This window comes from Gymnoscopelus microlampas (genome assembly GCF_963454915.1).
Source record: "Gymnoscopelus microlampas genome assembly, chromosome: 9".
Classification (NCBI taxonomy): domain Eukaryota; kingdom Metazoa; phylum Chordata; class Actinopteri; order Myctophiformes; family Myctophidae; genus Gymnoscopelus; species Gymnoscopelus microlampas.
In genome coordinates this window covers 31,687,253-31,709,359 of record NC_139946.1, presented here as the reverse complement: position 1 = coordinate 31,709,359, position 22,107 = coordinate 31,687,253, and the positions used below count along the sequence as shown (strand labels likewise).

Below are 22,107 nucleotides of genomic sequence, written 5' to 3'. Positions count from 1 at the left end.
GTGATGATATCGTGGAGATGACTGTGATGTACAGAACATAATATATAACAATATAAACATATAAATAATCATCATTTTACTGTAATGCAGCTTTTAAAAGCAGGAAAAGACAGCACTTGTGTTAATATCACAATATTACAACAATATCCGAAATCCCAGACGATATCAGGAGTATGTACTATCATGCATGAGAGTGAGTTGAGTTACCTGCATTGAAAAGGCTCCAGGTGAGACACAGAGTCCACAACAGCTTCATTGTGAAGACAAGGTGGGCAGATCAGTGATGGAGTGGCCATGCACCTCCTAATATACAATAATGGGTCTATTTTGAGAAATGATGCCTGATTTAGATTCTAAATGGATAGTTGCCAAAATAAACTATATGGGAGCGCAGCTTCGCTGCACCCTAATTTTATGTTCATTGGCTCAGTTGTTACTATTCTTGTGGCCAGCTATGGCTATTAAAATTCCATTGTGGACACCTTGACAACAACAATGCGGGGAAGTGTACGTCAGGATGCTATCTATTGATTACAGCTCTGCCTTTAACACCATCATCCCTGTGTGGCTAGGAACAGCCCAAATACCATCGTCAAGTTTGCTGACGACACAGTGGTGTTGAGGCCTATCTCAAACGACGATGATAGGGAGTACCTGGAGGAGGCAGAGGGCCTGACAAAACCTCGGCCGTGGCAGAGGTTGTGGCAAAGACAATGACCGTGCCACAGCTCAGAGACTCCTGGGGAATGACCATATGGTATGGACGGAGCTCTTATCAGGACCTACAACCACTCCAGTAGGTGCATGGTGAGGTCTGCAGAACGTACCGTTGTATGCACTCTTCCGTCTCTGCAGGACATTTACGAGAGGAGGAGCTTGGGCAGGGCAAAAAGGATTATGAAGGATAAACATCACCCTAGCAACAAACTGTTTGTGATGATGCAAAGCGGTAAACGTCTGAGATGCCTAAAAGCAAGGGCTGTACGCTTCATAGAAGTCTTTTCTCCGGCCGCTGTTGGAGCACTACCTCTGTACATGGCCAAACAACTAAAACATGTTAGGATGACATTGTCTCTATTCTTGATCACTTGTTCTTTGTTTGAGAAATGCTGCTCATGCTATGTAAATATACGTGACAGTTGCCCATTTATTTGATCATGCTGCTTTGTACATCTTCATGGTCACTTTGATATGACCATGTAGATCTGTAGTATATTAAAATTGGCTATTGGGAGGCAGGCTCGGTGCTAGCCGACAACGGTGAGGGGGGGTGGGTGCGTAAGTACGGGGGGCACACACGCAAAGGGTGTGCGCAATTCTTTTTTAAATTATATTTTTTTACCGACAGCAGCTGAAGTCCTTGTCATGTCTGTCTGTCTATCAGTCCCTCCCGGTACACACAACACACTTTCTTAACACGCTGAGGAAAGCTTGACGCCGAAACGCTATTAATTAAAAAGTACCAGAAGGTTTGTTTTTTTAACTGTCAGTCTTGACTTAGGGGGCGAGATGGTCCGGTTGAGGGGCCGTGAAGTTCCTGGCGAGAATTTCCACCTATGTGAACAGAACTGCTTTGGACATGTTGTCGGGGGCCCTGGTTCAATGTCATTTTGACTACGCCTGTACGTCTGGCATTACCAAGACCCTAAAAAACTGCACAAAATAAATGAGTCAGGTTGATTTTACATCTCCATCCTAGGACTCACCTCCTCCCAGCTCACTTTGATCAGCTCAAGTGGCTTAGGGTAGAAGAGAGGGTATCACTGATTAAGTTGTGCACCGTGCAGAAGATTGTTAGCAACCCAGTTCCTGTTTATCTCTGTAATTATTTCACCAAGGTCAGTGATGTTCACAGTTATGCCACCAGAGGGAGTTTCAAAACCTGTATAGGAAAAAATACATTCAAATATTCTGCTGTGTTGCTGTGGAATGGTCTACCTGCTTACCTAAAAGTCTATTGGCTCATATGTCACCTTTAAGTCCTCCATAAAGAGTTGGCTCAGCAGCACTAAAAGGAAGCTGTTTCTAAATAGGGAACTAATAGGCCTGTGACCAACAGCCAAAAAGGGCTTTAGTTTTTGAGATACCCCTAGCGGAGGAAGGACCAAACACAACATAGTTTTTCCTCATCTCTAAGGCCTCCCATACATGAAATGGATTGTTGTATAAAAATATTTTACTGCAAAAGTGGTTAAAGTTATACACCCCAAGCTAAAAATAAAGCCTGGCCGTCTGGGGGTTGAGGCATATAAAATTATTTAGATTCACAATGGAAGCTCTGATAAGTTTAAAACTTGAAGTCCTTTCCTCATGTGTCCATTCTGTCATTAGGTCTCACAGTCCACACCTGGTCCACAGGTGTGTCCACATATGTTTGCGTCACTCAGTCCCATTAAATATTTGTGAAGATCAACTGCTTTGACATTTTAATGTTATGGGCTTACTGTATTTAAGTACACTTAGCCCATAGCTAAAGCCAGGATTGAAAGCTAATCTTCATTATTACATGTACCATACAAATTAATACATTAACTATGATTAACTCTCAGTCATGAAGCTGGGGACCCCAGCTGAATGATAGATCATCTTCATTATTATATGTACAAGTACAGTAAATACACTACAGAACTTACAAGATTGCAACCAACACACATCTGAAAAGTATAGCGTCTATCAAAAAGAGGCAACAAGAACTAGTACAAGGAATTAGCTGCCCTATGGACTGCAGTGAAAAAAGCAGCTTTAAGCTAAACTGAAAATCAATGGAAAAAATTAAAAAGCAAAAGAAAGACTTGTTCACCCCTCCTCCTTATTCCATTCTTATACCAGACAAAACACATGACAAAATACAATAGAGACTTTCTACAGTTTCTAGTGAGTTCCACATAACCTTGACATGTCTAGGTCTCTTGTATGAAGGGAGGAAACTGAGATGAAATACACATATTTGACTGTATTTTAATACACAGAATTTTAGACAAAAACTGAGCTTATGCAAAGTAACATATACGTATAATGCCAATGATTAAATGGTTTGCATAGCATTATACAAATAGGGATATGTCATACAAATGAAATACTTGTTACTCTGGATCCATGTACAGAACTCATGAAAAGAAAAAAGATTTCCATTATTATTGAGTGTAAGACTGTAGTCATCCTTGAATTAAGAAACGCTCTGCTGTAGTTTTTACTGCAGTCCATATGCATGTTCTTTACTTGAGAAACAAGTGTAATCCCATAACGAATCAGGTAGCAGTTAGGATGAAATGACAGCAGACAAGCTATAGAATTAAAGCTGTTTACCACATTAACTAGATTCATTTCTATCTCATATACCAAACAAGAAAAGCAGGATCATAACTTTGATCATAACCAATAACCAAAGAACTCATCTTCCCTGGACCACATATTGAAATAAAACATTTAATCATTAATCATGTTGCCCTATTTTCTTTCAGTATATATCATTTGAAACATCTTATCTCCATATTCTAACTTTTTGTGTTTTTTCATAAATTAACGCCCTACTTGATCACACTAAAGTGTCACTCAAAAGTATAAAAGTAGCAGATCTACAAGCTCGAAGCGTGTAGATCTGCTACTTTAGCTGTTTTTGAATTTGTATCCTGAAAAGTAACAGCTTTGGACATGAGGTTTCCACCCGACAGAGACAATATACATTAGGGGTTGGTGTGCAGCCGTGTTTGCCTCCATGTTGGTTCATGTCCTGTGAGCTAAAAGGTGAGTGTAAATGTAAGAGGCGCCATCAGCAGAGGTAAAATACTCAGGCTGAGTATGCTGGCAGTGGCAGTGGCATTGGCAGTGGCATTGGCAGTGGCAGTGGCATTGGCATTGGCAGCGGCAGTGGCATTGGCAGTGGCAGTGGCATTGGGAGTGACAGTGGGAGTGGCAGTGGGAGTGACAGTGGGAGTGGCAGTGGGAGTGGGAGTGGCAGTGGGAGTGGCAGTGGCAACAGAGTTGCAACGATCCCCTTCACAGCAGGTTGGTCCGTCAGTGAAGTTAGCAATGTTGCTGACCTGAGGAATGCCAGCCAGACGGGAGATAGCAGAACACAAGCTTGAAGATGCACAGCCAAATGTATTAATAGTGATGCTGCCCGTGGTCCTCACTACAGATAACAAAAGAAGAAAAACATTTTCATATTTACATTAGCACAATCTTTATCAAACTTTACTTTACTTTAAGTCGATTTGATGATGCATATGTGCCGTTTTCTATTTTAGTTTATTTCCCATCCGCATCAACATACTCTGTACACCTCCCTTCCTACAAGTCTTCTATATTGTTTTTGGTCTTTCATTGGATTCAATAATGCCCAAGTCAGAGTGCTACTCTGCCTGCCTGCATGCTTTCTGCTTGCCTTCTGCTGTCCTGCTGCCCAGCCATGCCAGCCTACTGGCATGGCTGGGCCTCTGCATTTTGGTTCACCAGCCTGCTTATTGTGACAAAAACTCACTTCCAACAATTGTTGTACATAGCTTTTGACGTTGTTTTCTACATTCCTGTATTTAAGGATACATTAATGCACACTTCGGAGACCTCTTTGTTTAAAGGCAGTTGGGACTCACCACTCGCGTTGACACACCGGTCCTCACTTCCCACACATTGTACTGTTTTGTTGTTGCAGTTTGCATCTGTCAGGCTGTCACAGGTGAAGCATGTTAGATTATTGTTTCCCTGTTGAGTAGAAACTGAAATGGAGCAGGTGATTATTACATGTTTCTTAGACTGAGATTAATATTAATTTAGCAAAACTCCTTGGCTGATCTTTAGCCTGGTTTTTGTTTAGGCTGCTTAGTAAAGGTTTAATTCAATTGTCTAAAATTATTTGTGGTCGGTCATTTAATAAAGATGGGTTCAAACGTAACCATGTTGCATGATTTAAATTCAGTCCCAAATTGACAAAGTTTAATTAAAAAGTAAAGAAGAGTGCGATCTACCCTTAGACACAAAATAAAACATTGATATAAGAAGATATAAATGGGCAAATGTCAGATACAATTTATAAAATCTTTTGTAACTAATTCACATACCAGACAAAGTCGCAGAGTTACAGTCATCTGTATTGCAACAGAGCGAGGATGCAGCTCCTGTCCCAATCCCCAGGTTTGTTGAAAATGTCTCGTTGCCAAGGACGGCACAGGTGAGAGCTGGTACGCACAACTTGGTCACAACAGTCAATGAACTGAAAGCGCCCGTCACTGACCCTTTTGATATAAAAAATAAAGCCACAATTTAACAATGTTGAAATAAAAACTCATAACTTTATCATATATTTACTTTATATGTTGAATATTACCACTTATAGTAGCAGATAGACAGAGCTGGTTAGCAGCACATTCTACCGAAGATGTGTTTGTGCACAGGAAGTCAGTGATATCATCGCAAGTCGTACACTGAAGGGCATCAGCTGCATTGAGGAAAGTATTTATCAAGTTATAATACCTACAATCATAACAACTAATTCATTAACCTTGCAAAGCACAAAATGTTATTAATTTAATTTTTTTTAAATTGCACTGGAAAACCAATGTATCAAAACAAGCATTAAGTCACTCTGAGAGTGAGTTGAGTTACCTGCATAGAAAAGGCTCCAGGTGAGACACAGAGTCCACATCAGCTTCATAGTCAAGACAAGGTGGGCAGATCAGTGACGGTGGAGAGTGGCACTGCCCGACTGCACCTCCTTATATAATGTGGCTGTTTTGAGGAAATGTGAACGTGTTGCACAATTTAGATCATTGGAATGATTGGATAATCGCCTAAATCAACAATGAGGGAAAGCACTGTTGCTGCATCCTCATTTTTTTGTTGGAGTAGCTCATAATTTACCGCAAGGATACAGGCGTACAGGCGTACTTGCGTACCTTTATTGTTAACACAAGATTTAACAATAAAGTAAAACTTGAACCGTGATCAGCTGCACACACACACAGGACCAGGGCTTGATTAAAACAGATGGGGCATCGTCAAAGGGAGATAAGACCAGATGCATTTCTTTACTGATGTAGACAAACAATCAGGATGGGATCATTGTTGAGCAAACTGTTCATTTTGCCTTAAACATTTAAAGTGCCATAACTAATTGAGTTACCAACTGTTTCTATGTTTTCCCCCTTGTATATACAATCAGTCACCCATGACAATAGCAATGTCACGTGCTAATCAATCACGTATTGAAGTTGCTCTCACGTATTCTACCGAATACTGAGGTCCAGACTGTCCGGCGAACTGCCTATTCCCATACTGTTGAAGCAAGGGGGCGGCCTTCCCCTATTGCACGGCCGTGCGGGCGGGGACTTCTTTCTTCTACATTAGAAGAGTTAGGACGTCACATTCTAATACAGCCCAAATACCCAGTTTCAGTATCGGCCACAGAGGCGCACCTCGCTAAAGACTCCCAATCCACTACCACTGGGAGTCTGGGTTCGACTCCCGCTTGGGACAATACTTTTTCAAACATTGTAAAGGACTGGCCAAATAAGCGGCTGGAAACAGCACAGAGTCAGGATGTAGATTGCAAACCAAAGGTGCTTTTATTCAGCCAAAGTGCACATACAGGATAAGAGCATCAGCAGCAAAAGGTGGCATGGTGGTCGGCAGCTCCACCATGTCCTAATACTAAAACTAAAGCTGAGTGTGTTTGTTTCTGGCATCCTTTTATACTCAGCTGAGCCAATCAAGTGTCAGTCAATCAATTGTGGGTTCAACCATGTTGCAGGTTACCTCAAACATGCAACAGATCTAAACCACACATTCCATTAAACATCTGCATCAATTCAATACCCCTGGTAAATACATATAACTTAAGCACCCTATTGCAACACAAACTTTATCACATTATTAGCAGCTTCCAATATACAACCCAAAACCCCCCTCTCTCTTCTACTGTGGTCCAGTCCAAACCCATATATGGTGCTCGGGCACCCTGGGGACTCTTTTGCCCGAACACCCTGGAACAGACAGACATAAGCAGTATTAAAATCACAATCCAACATCCCATATATATTGCCACGTATTATATTGCACTAAAACATATTGCACTGACTATATTGCACTTGCCCATCCTGATCCAATATTCTTGTGTGCAAATATACTGTGCAAAAGAGTAAAGTGCAAAATGCTGTGCAAATATAAATAAATCAATGAATACTGTTACAATATATATATGTGCAAAATAAGTGGTGTGCAAAATAGTGCCAATTATAAGTAACGGAGGACCTCTTTGTTACAAACATCCGCGGACTACTTTTTTTCGCCGATAAAGTATAGTTTTGGACCATGACGGAAGCGCGCCGACTCAGCAGACCTTGAGGCCGAGGAGGCGCGCCCGAGCGCCTCCAGGCGCGAGTGCCCGCGCCGACCGGCCGATGGTCTGCTAGTCGACTAAGCGCCGTCCGAGTTATGTACCGATAGGCACAGAATCGTAAATGATGTTGGTGGGGACTGCGTTTGCCCCAACTGCCACTCAAAGTGACTACTGGCCAATCACAGTGCGTCTTTCCCGGGACTTACCCAGCTCTCAACTTCCGGTACACAAACAGTATGGGAATAGGCAGTTCGCATCCTGGAGAGGCCAAAATGCCAGTGAGGAAGGCCATCTCAGACATGAGAGAGCAACTTGAGAGTTTATATCAGAATGAATTCCCAAAGATCACCCAGACACCCAAGCATGTCAGTTACAGTTCATTTGGTGTGAAATGTAAGTTTCAGAGAGTGATACCATGGTGCACAATGCAAGTGTTGTTTTTGGTCTTTCCTTGGATTCAATGATGCCCAAGTCAGAGTGCTACTCTGCCTGCCTGCCTGCCTGCATGCTTTCTGCTTGCCTGCTGCTCTCCTGCTGCCCAGGAGTGTGTGTGTGTGTGTGTGTGTGTGTGTGTGTGTGTGTGTGTGTGTGTGTGTGTGTGTGTGTGTGTGTGTGTGTGTGTGTGTGTGTGTGTGTGTGTGTGTGTGTGTGTGTGTGTGTGTGTGTGTGTGTGTGTGTGTGTGTGTGTGTGTGTGTGTGTGAGACTGTTGCCAAGTTATAAGTATTCCAATCAACAGTGAGGAAAAAAATAAACATCTGCAACCACACCTTTTATCTTAGTAACTTCCTTTTACATTCCACCAGTGCAAGAGCCCTGAATCTCTTCCCTGTACCTGTACCTGGACAACAGAGATGAGCTCCTTCAATGTGAGTAACATTAACCAGAGCCAGACGTATGTCTTCCCCTACAAATGTACAGTATAACCCCCCACCCGTAAGGTTGACAGAGCCATACTGGCAATTGCTATTCTGCAGACTCTGACATTCACGCTCACTTTTTTACCCTCTGTCTTTGCACCAATTCATGAAACACAAAGATATGTTCAAGACTTAATTATTCCCCCAAGTGTGGTGATGCCAACCTCCTGGTGTTCCCCAGGACAAAGCGTCACACAAAGCTGCCCCGTCCTTCTGGAACTCACTCACTCAAAGCGGGCCCCACCCTCTCCTCCTCTAAAGCTGCCCCCAAAACCTACCTCTTCAGACTTGCCTTCCACACCTAATTCAATTTCCCCTTTTTAACTTTCCAATTGTAAAGGTTTTAGTGGTTTATTCCTTAGTGTTTTTGTTTGTTTCTAGTTATTTGACCACTGACATGATACTGACCATGATACTGTCCTTGATATTGACATGATACTGTCATGATACTGAGATGATACTGACCAAGATACTGACATGATACTGACATGATACTGACATGATACTAACCATGATACTGACATGATACTGACATGATACTGACATGATACTGACAGGATACTGACAGGATACTGACATGATACTAACCATGATACTGACATGATACTGACATGATACTGACAGGATACTGACAGGATACTGACAGGATACTAACCATGATACTGACATGATACTGACATGATACTGACATGATACTGACAGGATACTAACCATCATACTGTCATGATACTGAGATGATACTGACCATGATACTGACATGATACTGACCAGGATATTGACATGATACTGTCATGATACTGAGATGATACTGACCAAGATACTGACATGATACTGACCATGATACTGACACGATATTGACCATGATACTGACATGATACTGACAGCATACTGACCATGATACTGATACATGCTACAGGCTGTTACAGGGCCTGAAAGCCCTGTGACAGGGCTTTCACATTGTCCTGTTATAGCACCACTAGAAGGCCGATTTTTGCTAAACAACGTTTTTGATATTACTCCTACAGATTTTGTCCAAACATCATGCAAATCGGTACACATATGCATGATCTCTATAGTCATGTGATCGTGATGGATCTGTCAACTTTTTCATATTCCATCCTCATTGGCAACTTCTGAGCATTGCTGGCCCACAATAACCTACCTGACCTGGTGGAGACCTGTGCTCCGAGGAGCACTTTTTCTAGTTCTACTTTTTATCTTCCTGAAGTAGGCTTATAATTTCATAATGATCACATACTAACAATCCAACGTAAAATATGATATTTGGAAATCAATGAGAACTTTTCTAAATTATATTGATTACATCATACTATACACTAGTACAGCATATGGCCATTTTATTTAAATGTTGTGCTCCTTACCTAGTCTACGTGGTTTTCTAACTAAAGGGGAAGAGGTAGATAATTGTTGTCCCCCTGTTCAACTTTGCACATTGTCAGTATATTGCAAAAACAAAGATAGGCTCCTTGATTTATGAGCCACATGGCTCATGGCTCCCAAGGCTACTTGGGAGAGTAAAGGGATTGAAGTGCAATAGTTCGATTTTGTTTAACCATTTGACACAATCAGTGCAGGGGCAACTAAAAGTGCACTCCTCGGAACACAGATCTCTGAGATGTACTGACCAGTGTCAATACATGTCAAACTGCCTCATCAAAGTTGGTATAGTGACTTATATATTGTCAGATACTTGCATGTGTCATTATATTATCAACACTTTATCTAAATCCAGCACAAGTGGAGTTAGTAGTTTCATATGAGCAGGAATCAAGCTGAAATGGAGTTAGGAGTCCAAACAACAATAGCTCCACTCGCTGCTGAGGAAGAGGTTTCAAAAGGGTATAAATTCCCAAAAGCTAACAATGGATCTCCAAGCTCACAATGCATCACAACGTGTGAATTAATGCCCTGATGCTTCATGACACTTATTATATAGGCCTACTTTAATAAACAGGACTTTAAATATTACAATAACGTCTGCAAAGAGGTAGCAGAACTACCGCGACAGAAATGCAAAGAACTCCTTTCTTCTTGTCACATTGCTCTCCTCATTAAACACTTCATGGATTTTAGAAATATAATTACTTGTTTTCATAACATTATGCAGTATTATCAGTGCTAAGTTTGATAAACAGGTACACTGCATAGTTTTAACAGACTACGGGGAGAAAAACCCTGCCATTTAGTTTGTTTATGTGCTGAGTAGAGTGCTCCTCCTCTCTCCCCCGCTCTGCCTGTAGGAGAGGAGAGGGGGGGAGTTTGCTCGTGGTGTTCACGGACAGCCAACAGTTTGACAGTTTGAGGATCCAATGGAGTTGTTAGGTTTTGTCTGAGGCGCTTTTTAATACTTTTCATTGGTTCAAACATTTTCTTTTACACAGACGTAAAGGGTGTTCAATAGCATTGATTTATGAAAAAAAAAAATCTGAAAATTGAGTTAGCTGGTTCGTCCTGGACACCGACGATATATGGTACATGAATGAACAAATACACTTTTCCCATTTATAGATTTATGCTTCGACTTCGCATTCGTTTACATTGTGTTATTAAAATGTACCTAACCCAAATAATTGAGTCAAATGTCAAGTACACTGTGAATCATAGTAATGGGGCTAAACATGCCAGACCATCGGTATGGTCCTTTCGAGATAATTGTTGTGATTATGAGCTGTGATTCTTTTATACTCACATATTCATCAAACGTAGTGATCTATTCCAAAATGTCTGTTTCTACCTAATCATCCTCCACAACACAGACAGTCTGCAGTTTCTTGATGCCATATAGAGGAACCAGTTTGAATGAGCCAGGTGTCAGCTTTCAATGAACGTACACGTTCCTCCACCTCCAGTATGTTTTAGTTCATTTTGGGGCATTTCCAACCTTAGTCTATAGTCATGTGGCGATAGACAAGAAACAAGAGAGAGAGAGAGTAGGGTAATGACATGCAGCAAACAGTCAGGCTGGTCCAGGCATTGAACTACTGTACGGCCTCACTGTGCCTATAAGTGGTACACACCCTAACCATTCCGCGTTCCGAGTACAGTATGTTAATACATGGAGGTGGTCTCCCTACTATTCCATTGAGACATGTAGACCCTGGTGTTAGATAGGACACCTACTGGTTGACAGGTTAGTACTACCTGAAGGTCACAAGTGCAATATCTCCCCTGACCAAGCAGGGATCTTCGCATTGCGGTGTGGGAGACCTGGGTTCAATAGTATAAAAAAACAGAAACAAACTAGATACCATGACCTGGGTTCAATAGTATTAAAAAAAACTAAAAACAAGAACTAGATACCATGACAGATGTTTGGATGATATAATCTGCTACGGTACATCGCTTCCGCCTTCTATCAGCTTTCTATCAGCATTTCCTTCTCATGTGAAAGTATTCTCCAAAAATAACTTGCTCAACCTGTTACAGGAGAAAAACATCTTGACATCCAATCAAATTGATGAATTACTCTTTGATGATGGATGATGAGTGTTGGTTTGTGGGCCTTTGTTTCCGCATACTGTTTCAACCTTTCTGCCTTTCATCTCTTGGGCTGGGCCCTGAGGTGCCCATAACAGATTGAACGGGTAAAACATCATCTCATACATTCACACAACAGACTATACAAAAAGAGCATGACAAACCAGCTCTTTCTTCTGATGGAGGGAGAGACTTATATTTGTACAGGGAGCTGCTTGAGCTGGAGCTGGGGTTACAGCAACAGGGGTTCTAGTTCTAGTTTGGAAAGTGCTGACATCAAGTTATCCACCACTGATAAGACGAGTCAGAGCATAAGACGATTCAGCCAGATAATGTGGGACTCAAAAGATATTAAGTTGATCTAAATTTGACAAAATTTGACGGATTTCATCATTGCACATACACAGACCAACCTTGGTGCTGCAGTCTGTGATCCTTGATCTCGAGGCTCTATACAAGAGATATTTTCGGATTGATCCCGTGCTAGAGCTCTGCTGTGGGAATACTACACAGAACAGAAATTGAGGCTCAATACCATACAGAGCACCAATGACATCTAGTGGCCATACTTGAGTTAGTACACTCTTCAAATCCAACACCACACAGCCAAAGACTGTTTCACCACCAGCAACTAAAGTATGAGGTCGCTGCAGAAATACAGTAGCCATGGATCGACCCTGATAAAGCTAAGTGGAAAGAGTGAGAGTTGGGACAACTACAGTACAGGTACCTTTGTTTTACTGATATCTTCTTTTAAACCATGCAGCTTATGTACATATCTGTTTATATCTGTTGCCATTTTAACTGCCTCATTACATTGTTATTTTCAATCACAGACTTTTTTTGTATATAGGTCATGCGCCTCATATTGTATGCTTATATTGATCTGACCAGTTTTTTTCCTATTTCATTGGAGCTTGATGGGAGCTTGTTCAACAAAAAGAACTACCCAATTGTATACATGTAAACCTGTGATATGATATGATATGATGTGACAATAAAGTTGAGTTGAGTTAACTGGAAACTTAAAGATTTTTGGAGGGAACTAAAGGGAATCGAAGTCCAACAATGAATCAAAATTCTGAGGGGGCACAATTAGAGCAGGGGGCAAGCAGGTCTTTCATCAGAAAGAAATAACATCTGCATGACATTTCACGATTCAAATACTTTGGAGGGATTCATTTTTAGCTCAGTAATCAGGGTAAATACTATATATGTATTTAGATTTCTCTGCTGTCCGGCAGCAACCAGCTAACTCCAAAATGTTCATTTTTCAGGAAATGACTAAAACAAAGTGAATTTAGGAGGTTTTGTTCATCATTGATTAGAACAGCTGAATGGACCTCCAAGCTCACAATTAGGTTGGAGGTCAAAAGGGGGTGGAGCCTGGAGTCAGCTAAACCAGCTAACTCCCCCCAGCTAACCCCCTATAACTTAGCTGGTTTAGCAGAAAGTTTGAGGTTCCAATGGATTTAGCTGGTTTTGTCAGAAGCACTTTTGAATACTCTTCATTGGTTCAATAATGTTTTAATCAACACACAGACGTATAGGGTGTTCAATGGCCCTGATTTATGGGAAAAAAATGCAAAAGCGGAAAAATGGAGTTAGCTGGTTCCTGCCGGACAGCAACGATATGTTCAAGTCAATTAATTGTGCTGTTATGTATTGTTATTGAAAATAACTCTCTCTTAGAGAATCCTGTCTGCTTCACCCACAAATTATAAGGGGCCCATGGTAACATTATACTGTATAGTGTCAAATTACAGCATCATTTGGTAGAAAAAGAATTACATTTTTATTCTGATAGGGCCTATAATTAAGTATAATAGTGTCGATAGTTTATTGTTGGGCCTAATATGGCATTATATGCTGTTTATAATTACAGCATCATTTAGGTGTTGTCCAAAAAAAAGTGTTAGCCAAATGGTCATATGAACGTAAGCAATAAGTGAAAATGATTTATGTAATACCTAAAAGGGTATAGGAATACATGTGAAGTATTTATTCATGAGATACACTTTGGGCGGATTCACACTATGGTCCCGGGTGCGCACCCTGGACCACTTGGCTGATGTTGTGATAGTGTGATCGTTGCGTATCGTTCCCCGAAACGGATCACCGTACCGTACCCGAGACCGCCTCCGGAGGTAGTCTCGGATCCGGATCACGCGTATTCGGGTACGGAACGATGCAATGTGAAGCCATCCATCATTCATTCATTCAGACTCTGACAAATGACTTTTCTTCTGTGAATGACATTCTCTCTCCCAAAGCCCCATAGTCATAGTCCACAGCGCCCCCATGAGGCACATATTTACCATTACTGTTAAATGAAATGGTCTCGAGTGCGGAAGAATCTTGGCCAATGTGAATACTGGCCAGCTGCGAGAGGCCAATCGTACTCGGGAACGGTTTGAATCAATCGGACCCAGTCTGAATCCGCCCTTTATTAATCCCTCAGGGAAAATTGGGGTGTTGCAGCTTGAATAAGAATAAGCAAGACGATTCAAAAACAATACTCAACATACGCTAAACACTTACAACAACCACAAAAAACACACATCAAACACACACAGACTCACTCACACGCAAGAAACCAACACACATACAGTACGTTTGGTCTGTCAACTCTACAATTGTTAAACGGTCCACAATTGGAAACCATGATTCACCATTGATGAGCCCCTGGTTGAAGCTGCTCCCCCTCTTGGAGTGGAGTGGATGGGAGGGGTTTTCCAAGATGGAGTTGAGTTTGCCCCTAATCCTCCCCTCTGCAACCTTCAGCCCATCCAGGCAGCTCTAGGCCAACAACAGAGCTGGCCTTCTTTATGATATTATTGAGCTTGTGCAGCTCCCAGACCTTGATGCCACCTCCCCAGAATGTTGGCTACCATAGACTGACAGAACATCCTCAGTAGCCTGCGTTACACATAATTAAAGGACTTGACAGCCTCTGAGTTGTCCTTCCAGTCTCATGGTCTTTATTCAAGTGGACACCCAGGAACTTAAAGGACTTATAAGTCTGCCATTTCTAACTCCTCCCCATGTTAATAGGTACTGGCGACCTCCCACTGCTCCATGTGGGGTCTATCACCAGCCCTTTGTTCTTCCTAAAGTTAGGTTAGTAATAAATACCTTGTTTTTGTTGATATATATGTTAGTTAACGTTAGTGATCATGAACTCAAGGTCAGTTTGTATGAAGTAAGGCATTTGTTCACATTCAATTTAGACTAAACTCTATGGCAATAACAAACCCAAAAAAATGGGCATATCTTTATGCATGTGTAATATTCATAGCAAACACAATCATGTAACATTTGAATAATCAAAGTCAGACTTCAAAATAATATAAGGACACACATTGAAACATGCAAAAAAAACTTATTAATATTTCATAAACTTTATTGTTGTCATTTTAGGAATTTTATGAGCTTATACTGGAAAGAAAAACAAGGCTTAGTGGAGGCTTGTTAAGCAAATCGTATGATTAAAATACAATTTCAAATGGAACCTTACAATATCTGAATACACAGACCTTTTTATTATAAAAAAAAAGATGACTCCCTAAGTGAGGTTATACCTGAAGTTCAGGAGGGAGGACCTCACTTCATCTCACGCATCAGAACTTGAAATCTCTCCGGAAAATCTCTCTCTCTCTCTCTCTCTCTCTCTCTCTCTCTCTCTCTCTCTCTCTCTCTCTCTCTTATGTCATATTTATGTCACAGTAAAAACCACAAAACATTTGAAAGTAGAAATTCCAGTGAAAATAACAATTACTAATTAATTATTTATTACTAATTAATAATTATTATTTATCAATAATAATTACTATAATATATCTATACATGCCTATGTCTGCTCTCTCTGCTGCAGCAATAATACTATAATTTATTTATATACTTACAGTTTATATAATGCACAAGAAATGGTGACTCAATACCCGCTGCTTTATATTGCTTTAACCATGCCACTTCAACCATGCACATGAAACCGTCATCTCATAACTGATGCTCTGTTTTTCATTTCTTTAACAATGTCACTTTAACCATAGACATGCTACTGTTATTTTATATACCTGCTGCTTTTTTTATATGATGGATATGTTTTCACCTGCACAAGAAGCGTTTCCACCTTCTGTCGTGCCATATCCATTGCTGATTTTTAATTATGTACCTTATGTTTACTGGACTTTGTATATTGATTTGACTGTACCTTACTGTTATTTCTAGTATGTTTGCCTTCTCTTTCCTCCCCTGCAATGTTGAGAGCTTGCACACAGAAAAAAAACACTCATACTTCTAATCATGTGACAACACAGTTGATTTAGATATATCTATTAATGCATAATAATGTCGAACATATTATTATAAACATCACACTGGTGTGTTGTAATCAGCAAAATAAAGAATACACAGAGCAACATAGATAGAGTGTGCGTGCGTGTGTGTGTGTGTGTGTGTGTGTGTGTGTGTGTGTGTGTGCGCGCGCGCGCGCGCGCGTGTGTGTGTGCGCGCACGCGAGCATGCACGTACAGTACATACAACTGTACGTGCATTCTGATCCACCACTGTTAGTGAATGACAGTGAAGGCGATGAGACTCAGCAGCAGAGAGGTGACACTGAGTCTGAAAGACACAGCTAGGCTCTGAATCCGAGAACCTGCTGGAGGCCCAAACGGAACACGGGGCCTACATCCCATGTGGCCATTAGTTCCTTCAGATATGTTGGCAAAGAAGGAGGCGAAGTTGATGCACAGGTTGCTTGAAACACAGCCCCGCTGGAACACAGTTTCAGTGACGACAACCGCTGTAGGTTTTGGAGAAGAAAATATTACATGGTTTAGCCTCTTAAGACACCTGTAATCTGTCTTACAACAGTGGAATGATCTAGTAGTATTGAATTGAAGGTCATGACCTTCTTTTACCCACTTAAACCCAATATACTTTGGGCTTATTCCGCTCCGTTTTGCCAAAAACAGCCAATCTACAAGCTCACAACGTGTCGACATGTTGTGAGCTTGTAGACCAGCTATTTTTACCAAATGTTCGCCCCAGAATAGGGACGTTAGGGTTCATGTGGTTAATTCTTTGTGAAAGTTGCGTGCGTGCGTGTGCGCGTGAGGTGGTGGTGTTTGAGGGGTTAGTAGACTATGTTCAGATGAAATAACTCACTAGTTTGAAAAAAGCATCGATCTTCCACTCCCTGACATGGAAACAAGTTTGTACACAGCATATCTTCTCTTGGGTTGGCGCAGGAACGACACATTAGTCCATTGGGATTGGCATCGGGCTCTGTAATGCAGACAAGAACCTCACATTAGTTCTTCATTTCTATTAATCTTCTTTAATCTTGTAGCAACTCATATTAAAAGGGTAGAAAGTGTAATAACAACTAATAAAGGTAATAAAAACTCAAGAAGTTATACAAAATCATAATGTAATAAAGGAAATATGATTTTGTGCATAATGCATATTGTTAGACCTGTTACATTAATGTAAACGCTATGCATTCTACATCTGTATATTTCAAGAGAAATTCTTAATTATTACCTTTTGTTGTCACATTATGTACAGGTATTACATTAATAATAATAATTCTGTTTGAATACCGGCAAGGTGTACTGTAACTCATTACTTAATTGTCAAGTTTGTGAAAATAGCCGATCTACAAGTTGCGAGGCGTTGTGAGCTTGCAGATCTGCTATTTTCACAATATTTATCTGTGGAACCGAGTAGGAGGGTCCCCAGTTCAAATATGATTATTTTGGAGGGTCACGACCTGAAAAGGTTGAGAACCACGACTTAGGACATTATCTTAAAGCCATTAAATTTCCTGTCTTTTTCCAAAACTCAACCTCAATCTTTTGTAAATTGAAATACAATATTTGAATTGTTTTCTCTCTCTCTCTCTCTCTCTCTCTCTCTCTCTCTCTCTCTCTCTCTCTCTCTCTCTCTCTCTCTCTCACTCATTGATCTAATCAAAAGCAAGTGTGTGCTATAACACAAAACAGCAAAAACAAGACCAGGTGATTGGACATTGTTTATCCAGCTGAGCTCCTACCTGGAAAAGGCAGAGACACGTCGTTGCAGTTGTCTCCGTCACAGCATTCAAAGGTTGTAGACACTCGCATATAGCGCAAGTTCCACGAGGCCTCATCCTGAACGCCCAGAGCGGCCGGGCAGGCCTGTGTACAAGTTCTTAAATCAAAAGATCTATTGGGGGATTCGCTCTGGTTGAACGCTAAAAAGGGAACGAAATACAAATAGATGAAGAATTATATAGAGTATATGGTGACCAATACATGACACAGTTATTGGTGTTGGTTAGTATACCACAACAGTTACCACAAGAGTATTTTTTGTTTCAGAACATATGTACGTACTTGTCACAGTGGCAGACACACACACCGCATTTACAAAGGGGCAAGTGAGAATCTTTAGGTCCCCATCTTCGCATTCTCTATCTAAGCAGGATAAGCATGTTGTTGCGCATTCAACTGCAATGGAAATAAACCAAAAGTAGTTATGAAACATATAGAATTTAGACAATGCATTTTTGGTTAAGCCAAAAATGGAATATTTTTCAATACATTTTACTCATATTAAAAAACTGATTTAGTGTAACATTTACATGAATGTGACGTGATTACAAAGTATGTCTAAATGAAACCTTTAAGTATAATATGTAAACCAGGGCTACTTATATTACTGTACCTGAATAGAAAAGAGCCACGGTCAGAAAGAGAGTCAGGATGAACTGCATAATGGATTCTTATGACGAGTCTGGGAGCAGAGCAAGCGCACAATTATATGGTAGAGCTAAACACGCCCAGCTTTGCCTTTTTTTCATAGTATTAACTTGTTTTTCTGGTTTGTTATCACACAATGGTAGAAAGTAACTAAGTACATTTACTCAAGTTTTTTTTAGATTTTTGTTTTTGTTTTTATGCCTTTATTGATAGGACAGTAGACTGACAGGAAATGGGGAGAGAGATGGTGAGTGACACGCAGCAAAGGTCGTCGGGATCGGGACTTTAACCCGCAACACGCTATCAGGCTGGTATTGCACAGTGCATGGACTGCCACACCACAGCCCAGGCCAAGTGCAGTACAATTTTGAGGTACTTTTTTTTTATTGAGTTTTAACATTCTACTCCACTCCCTCCTACATTTCAGAGGCAAACATTTAACTTTTTACTCCACTACAATTATTTGACAGCTTCAGTTACTTGTAAGTTGGGAGCAGCCTCGGCCTAAAGGTTAGAGCACGTTTGTGACCGAAAGGTTCCCGGTTCGATACCCGGACCGGCAGGAAAGATCTGTCTGGGAAAGTGAATGGCCACCACTTACCCCTCGAACCAACACCACTGAAGTGTCCTTGAGCAAGGCACTGAACCCCCAAACTGGAGTTTGAGTAGTTGAACCTTATAAAGCGACATCCAGACTTTTCTTCGCAATGGGAGGTGATGATAACTACAGAACTCAGAACTCAGAACTTCTGCTAACTTTTTTCTGACTCTTCTGCACCCCCAGACTGTCCGAACCAGTTTGGAAAGCCCGTCCGAAACGGAAGTTCTTCCCCACATCGGAAGGTGCATGTATTGACCTTAAGACTGGTTGTAGTGGGCAGTAGCCTACCCAGGTTTTAATGTGTGTGTGTCTGAGTGAATGTGAAGCAGGGCTGCTCAACCAACCTCCCCATGGTAAATACACTTCCCATTGACTTCCATTATAAATGAAAGTTAAATATTTCAAAAAGTATCAAACCTATGGCCTACTGGCAGTGTGTATACAAAGTCTGCCACTGATTGGTCCAGTGGTTTGCGAGATTACCTCCAGAAACACACACACACACACACACACACACACACACACACACACACACACACACACACACACACACACACACACACACACACACACACACACACACACACACACACACACACACACACACACACACACACTCTCATAGATTGCTAGCCTTTCGCAGAGCCATGACTTAAAAATATCTGTGTTATTCCAACACACCCTTCGTATCTTACGCAGATGAAAATAGCACACAGCCCATTAGTCATACAGTACCTTTGATAAATATTATTTTTCCCAGGTTTGACGTCTGTTTTCCTCTTACATGCCATACAGACACATTCATGCAAAGAAACAAAGACATGTTTTGTAGGCTAAACATGCAGTTGTGCTCGTACTTGCATTGCAGCTGTCATAGTTCAAACTCACCTTCACACAAAAATATGACACTTGGATTTATCAAACAATGAATCAAAATTCCTTCTCACATATTTTATTGAATTCTAATTATGTAACCCTAGACTGACCAGGAGAACCTAATCTAGGAATGACTCAAAAAGGGCCAAGGTTAATGTAAATGTAAATGGCATACTTGTGGTGGAATATACTGTATACAGTCCAGTTGAATTTAATCATGGCAAAAGTGGCATCATGAGGTCTAATGCCTGCATGCGATCTATTAACTGAATTCAAGAGTTTTACATTTGAGGAATATTTATTGTATTAAAATGGAAGTTACAGACAAGCCATGCAATCTTGGGTAACTAACTCTACACTCCCAAAAGTAACAGATATACAAAGTCCTGGATGGGAATTGAGGATTTGTAACCTACTGTTTGCCAAGTGCATTGGAGATGAATACAATGTTGAATGCAGAAACTTGTATTGTATAATAAATACATTATTATATACATATAGGGTAAACCATCCATCTACATTACATTCAAATGTATGTTGTGCAGACTAGTCAGATAATTATGTATGTAGTCTAATATAGGAGTTTTTTTCTTTCTCTGTTTATGTCTATGTTTTGTCTCTTTTCAAGATGTCTTCTGTTAAACCAGCATCTGCAAGTGCTAGATACATTTACTTATGTTTAGACATAGGTTTAAGTAATTACATTTATTCAAGTTTAGGCATGGGGCTTTTACTAGTTGAATTACATTTAGTTAGATGCTGTTAGTATGTTAAATTTAGGCATTATTTTGTGTGATCTTTCAGAAAATTCTAAATGGCAGCAAAAATGTGTGTTTGCTATTGTGTGAGTTCATGGAAACAGGGCCAGACCTACAGTCTAAGCACATTTACCATCCAATGGTATTGCGAATTTGCAAGGATAAACAATAGAATCCAGTGACTATGTAAATGTCGTCCTTAGATAAGGTTTTCTGATACTTAGTATTTCAAATAGCTAAAATTGTTGTTGTAATAAGGCCTTACCAGGTTTCAAGGTTAGCGTAAGGTTATCAAGGGCATTCCATGCCTAAGGTTAACACTAACCTTAATCCTAACCCACACACCTGAGATCTAGCACTAACCAAATGCGATCCACTTGGTAATTTGTCGTACTCAAGTAACTTGTGAAAATGAAATTATTTACACTTTTATTTAGAGCACTTCAAAAACAAGGTTTGTAAGTGTGAAAACATAAGTAAGTCCATTGAGCAATTAATATAATTTAGCAATTTTCTGTTGTGGTCCCAGTAAACCTAGTGTCCCTATTCTCATGTCATAATAGGTCCTGTAGTGTGAAAGAAATTTGAGCAGAATCCAGAAATAGCCAATGAGAGCAAGCTGTGGGAAGTTTTATAAGAATCTGTCTTGTGATGTGTGCCATGCAAGCTTAGTGACGCTGCACCTGCATCATTTGATCAGAGCTACCACTTCCTTGCAGTGAAATACAAAGGAGGGCTAGTGATTTGTTATAAAGGTACAGTGAAGGTGGTTAGATCAGGTTGTGCATAGTTTCTGAAAGACACGCACTTCGTGTCTTATGCAGATGAACATATGAGCTAGCGTACAGCACATCAATCAAGTTGTATAAATATTTTTTCCCCCAGGTTTGATGTCTGTTTTCCTCTACATGCCATACAGACATATTCATGCGCATGCACTCCCATTCACAGAAGCAAAGAAACATAGGCCTATTGTAGGCTAAACATTGCTGTGTGGTCGTATTCACACTTGCAAACAGGTGGTGTGCCATTTCACATCCTCTTCACGAGAATGCGAATGACCTCACTGTTGTGTTTGTAAATGTGCCTGCCTGCTGTAACACATTTTTTAAAAAGAAAGAAAATTCAACTCCCCAAACCAAGGGGAACCTGTGGCAACAGCTGAACTTTTCGCACCTTATCAGGTAAAATAAAATAAAATGTTTAATTCTGCCTTAAGTAGCTTGTGAGGGGTCAAGCTATGGGTGTGATGTGATGTCATCTCAGGTGCTGTGGCTCCCTGGTGCCTCATTATCTCAGTAGAGGAATCTGGAACACATGGAGCCAGGGTGCAACAGCTAAATTACATAGGGCTGACTCTTGCTTTGCTCTCTC

General features: G+C 40.6%; 1 protein-coding gene and 1 long non-coding RNA gene across 2 annotated transcripts; both read right to left on the bottom strand.

Moving 5' to 3' along the window:
* Positions 1-554: 554 nt before the first annotated feature.
* Positions 555-5,717, bottom strand: LOC311051510 (uncharacterized protein; the record flags this gene model as incomplete). Its single annotated transcript, XM_084066088.1, has 6 exons — positions 5,602-5,717; positions 5,324-5,434; positions 5,058-5,231; positions 4,593-4,715; positions 3,788-4,132; positions 555-739 (listed from the first exon to the last, which is right to left on the bottom strand). Exons 1-6 carry the CDS (start codon positions 5,648-5,650, stop codon positions 555-557), a joined length of 987 nt encoding a protein of 328 aa, XP_083922214.1. The 5' UTR covers positions 5,651-5,717.
* Positions 5,718-16,939: 11,222 nt separating this feature from the next.
* LOC311052337 lies at positions 16,940-18,524 on the bottom strand. The gene is made up of 4 exons (XR_014601503.1): positions 18,464-18,524; positions 18,133-18,246; positions 17,811-17,990; positions 16,940-17,041 (listed from the first exon to the last, which is right to left on the bottom strand). It is a non-coding gene; the product is annotated as an uncharacterized lncRNA (long non-coding RNA).
* Positions 18,525-22,107: the final 3,583 nt, after the last annotated feature.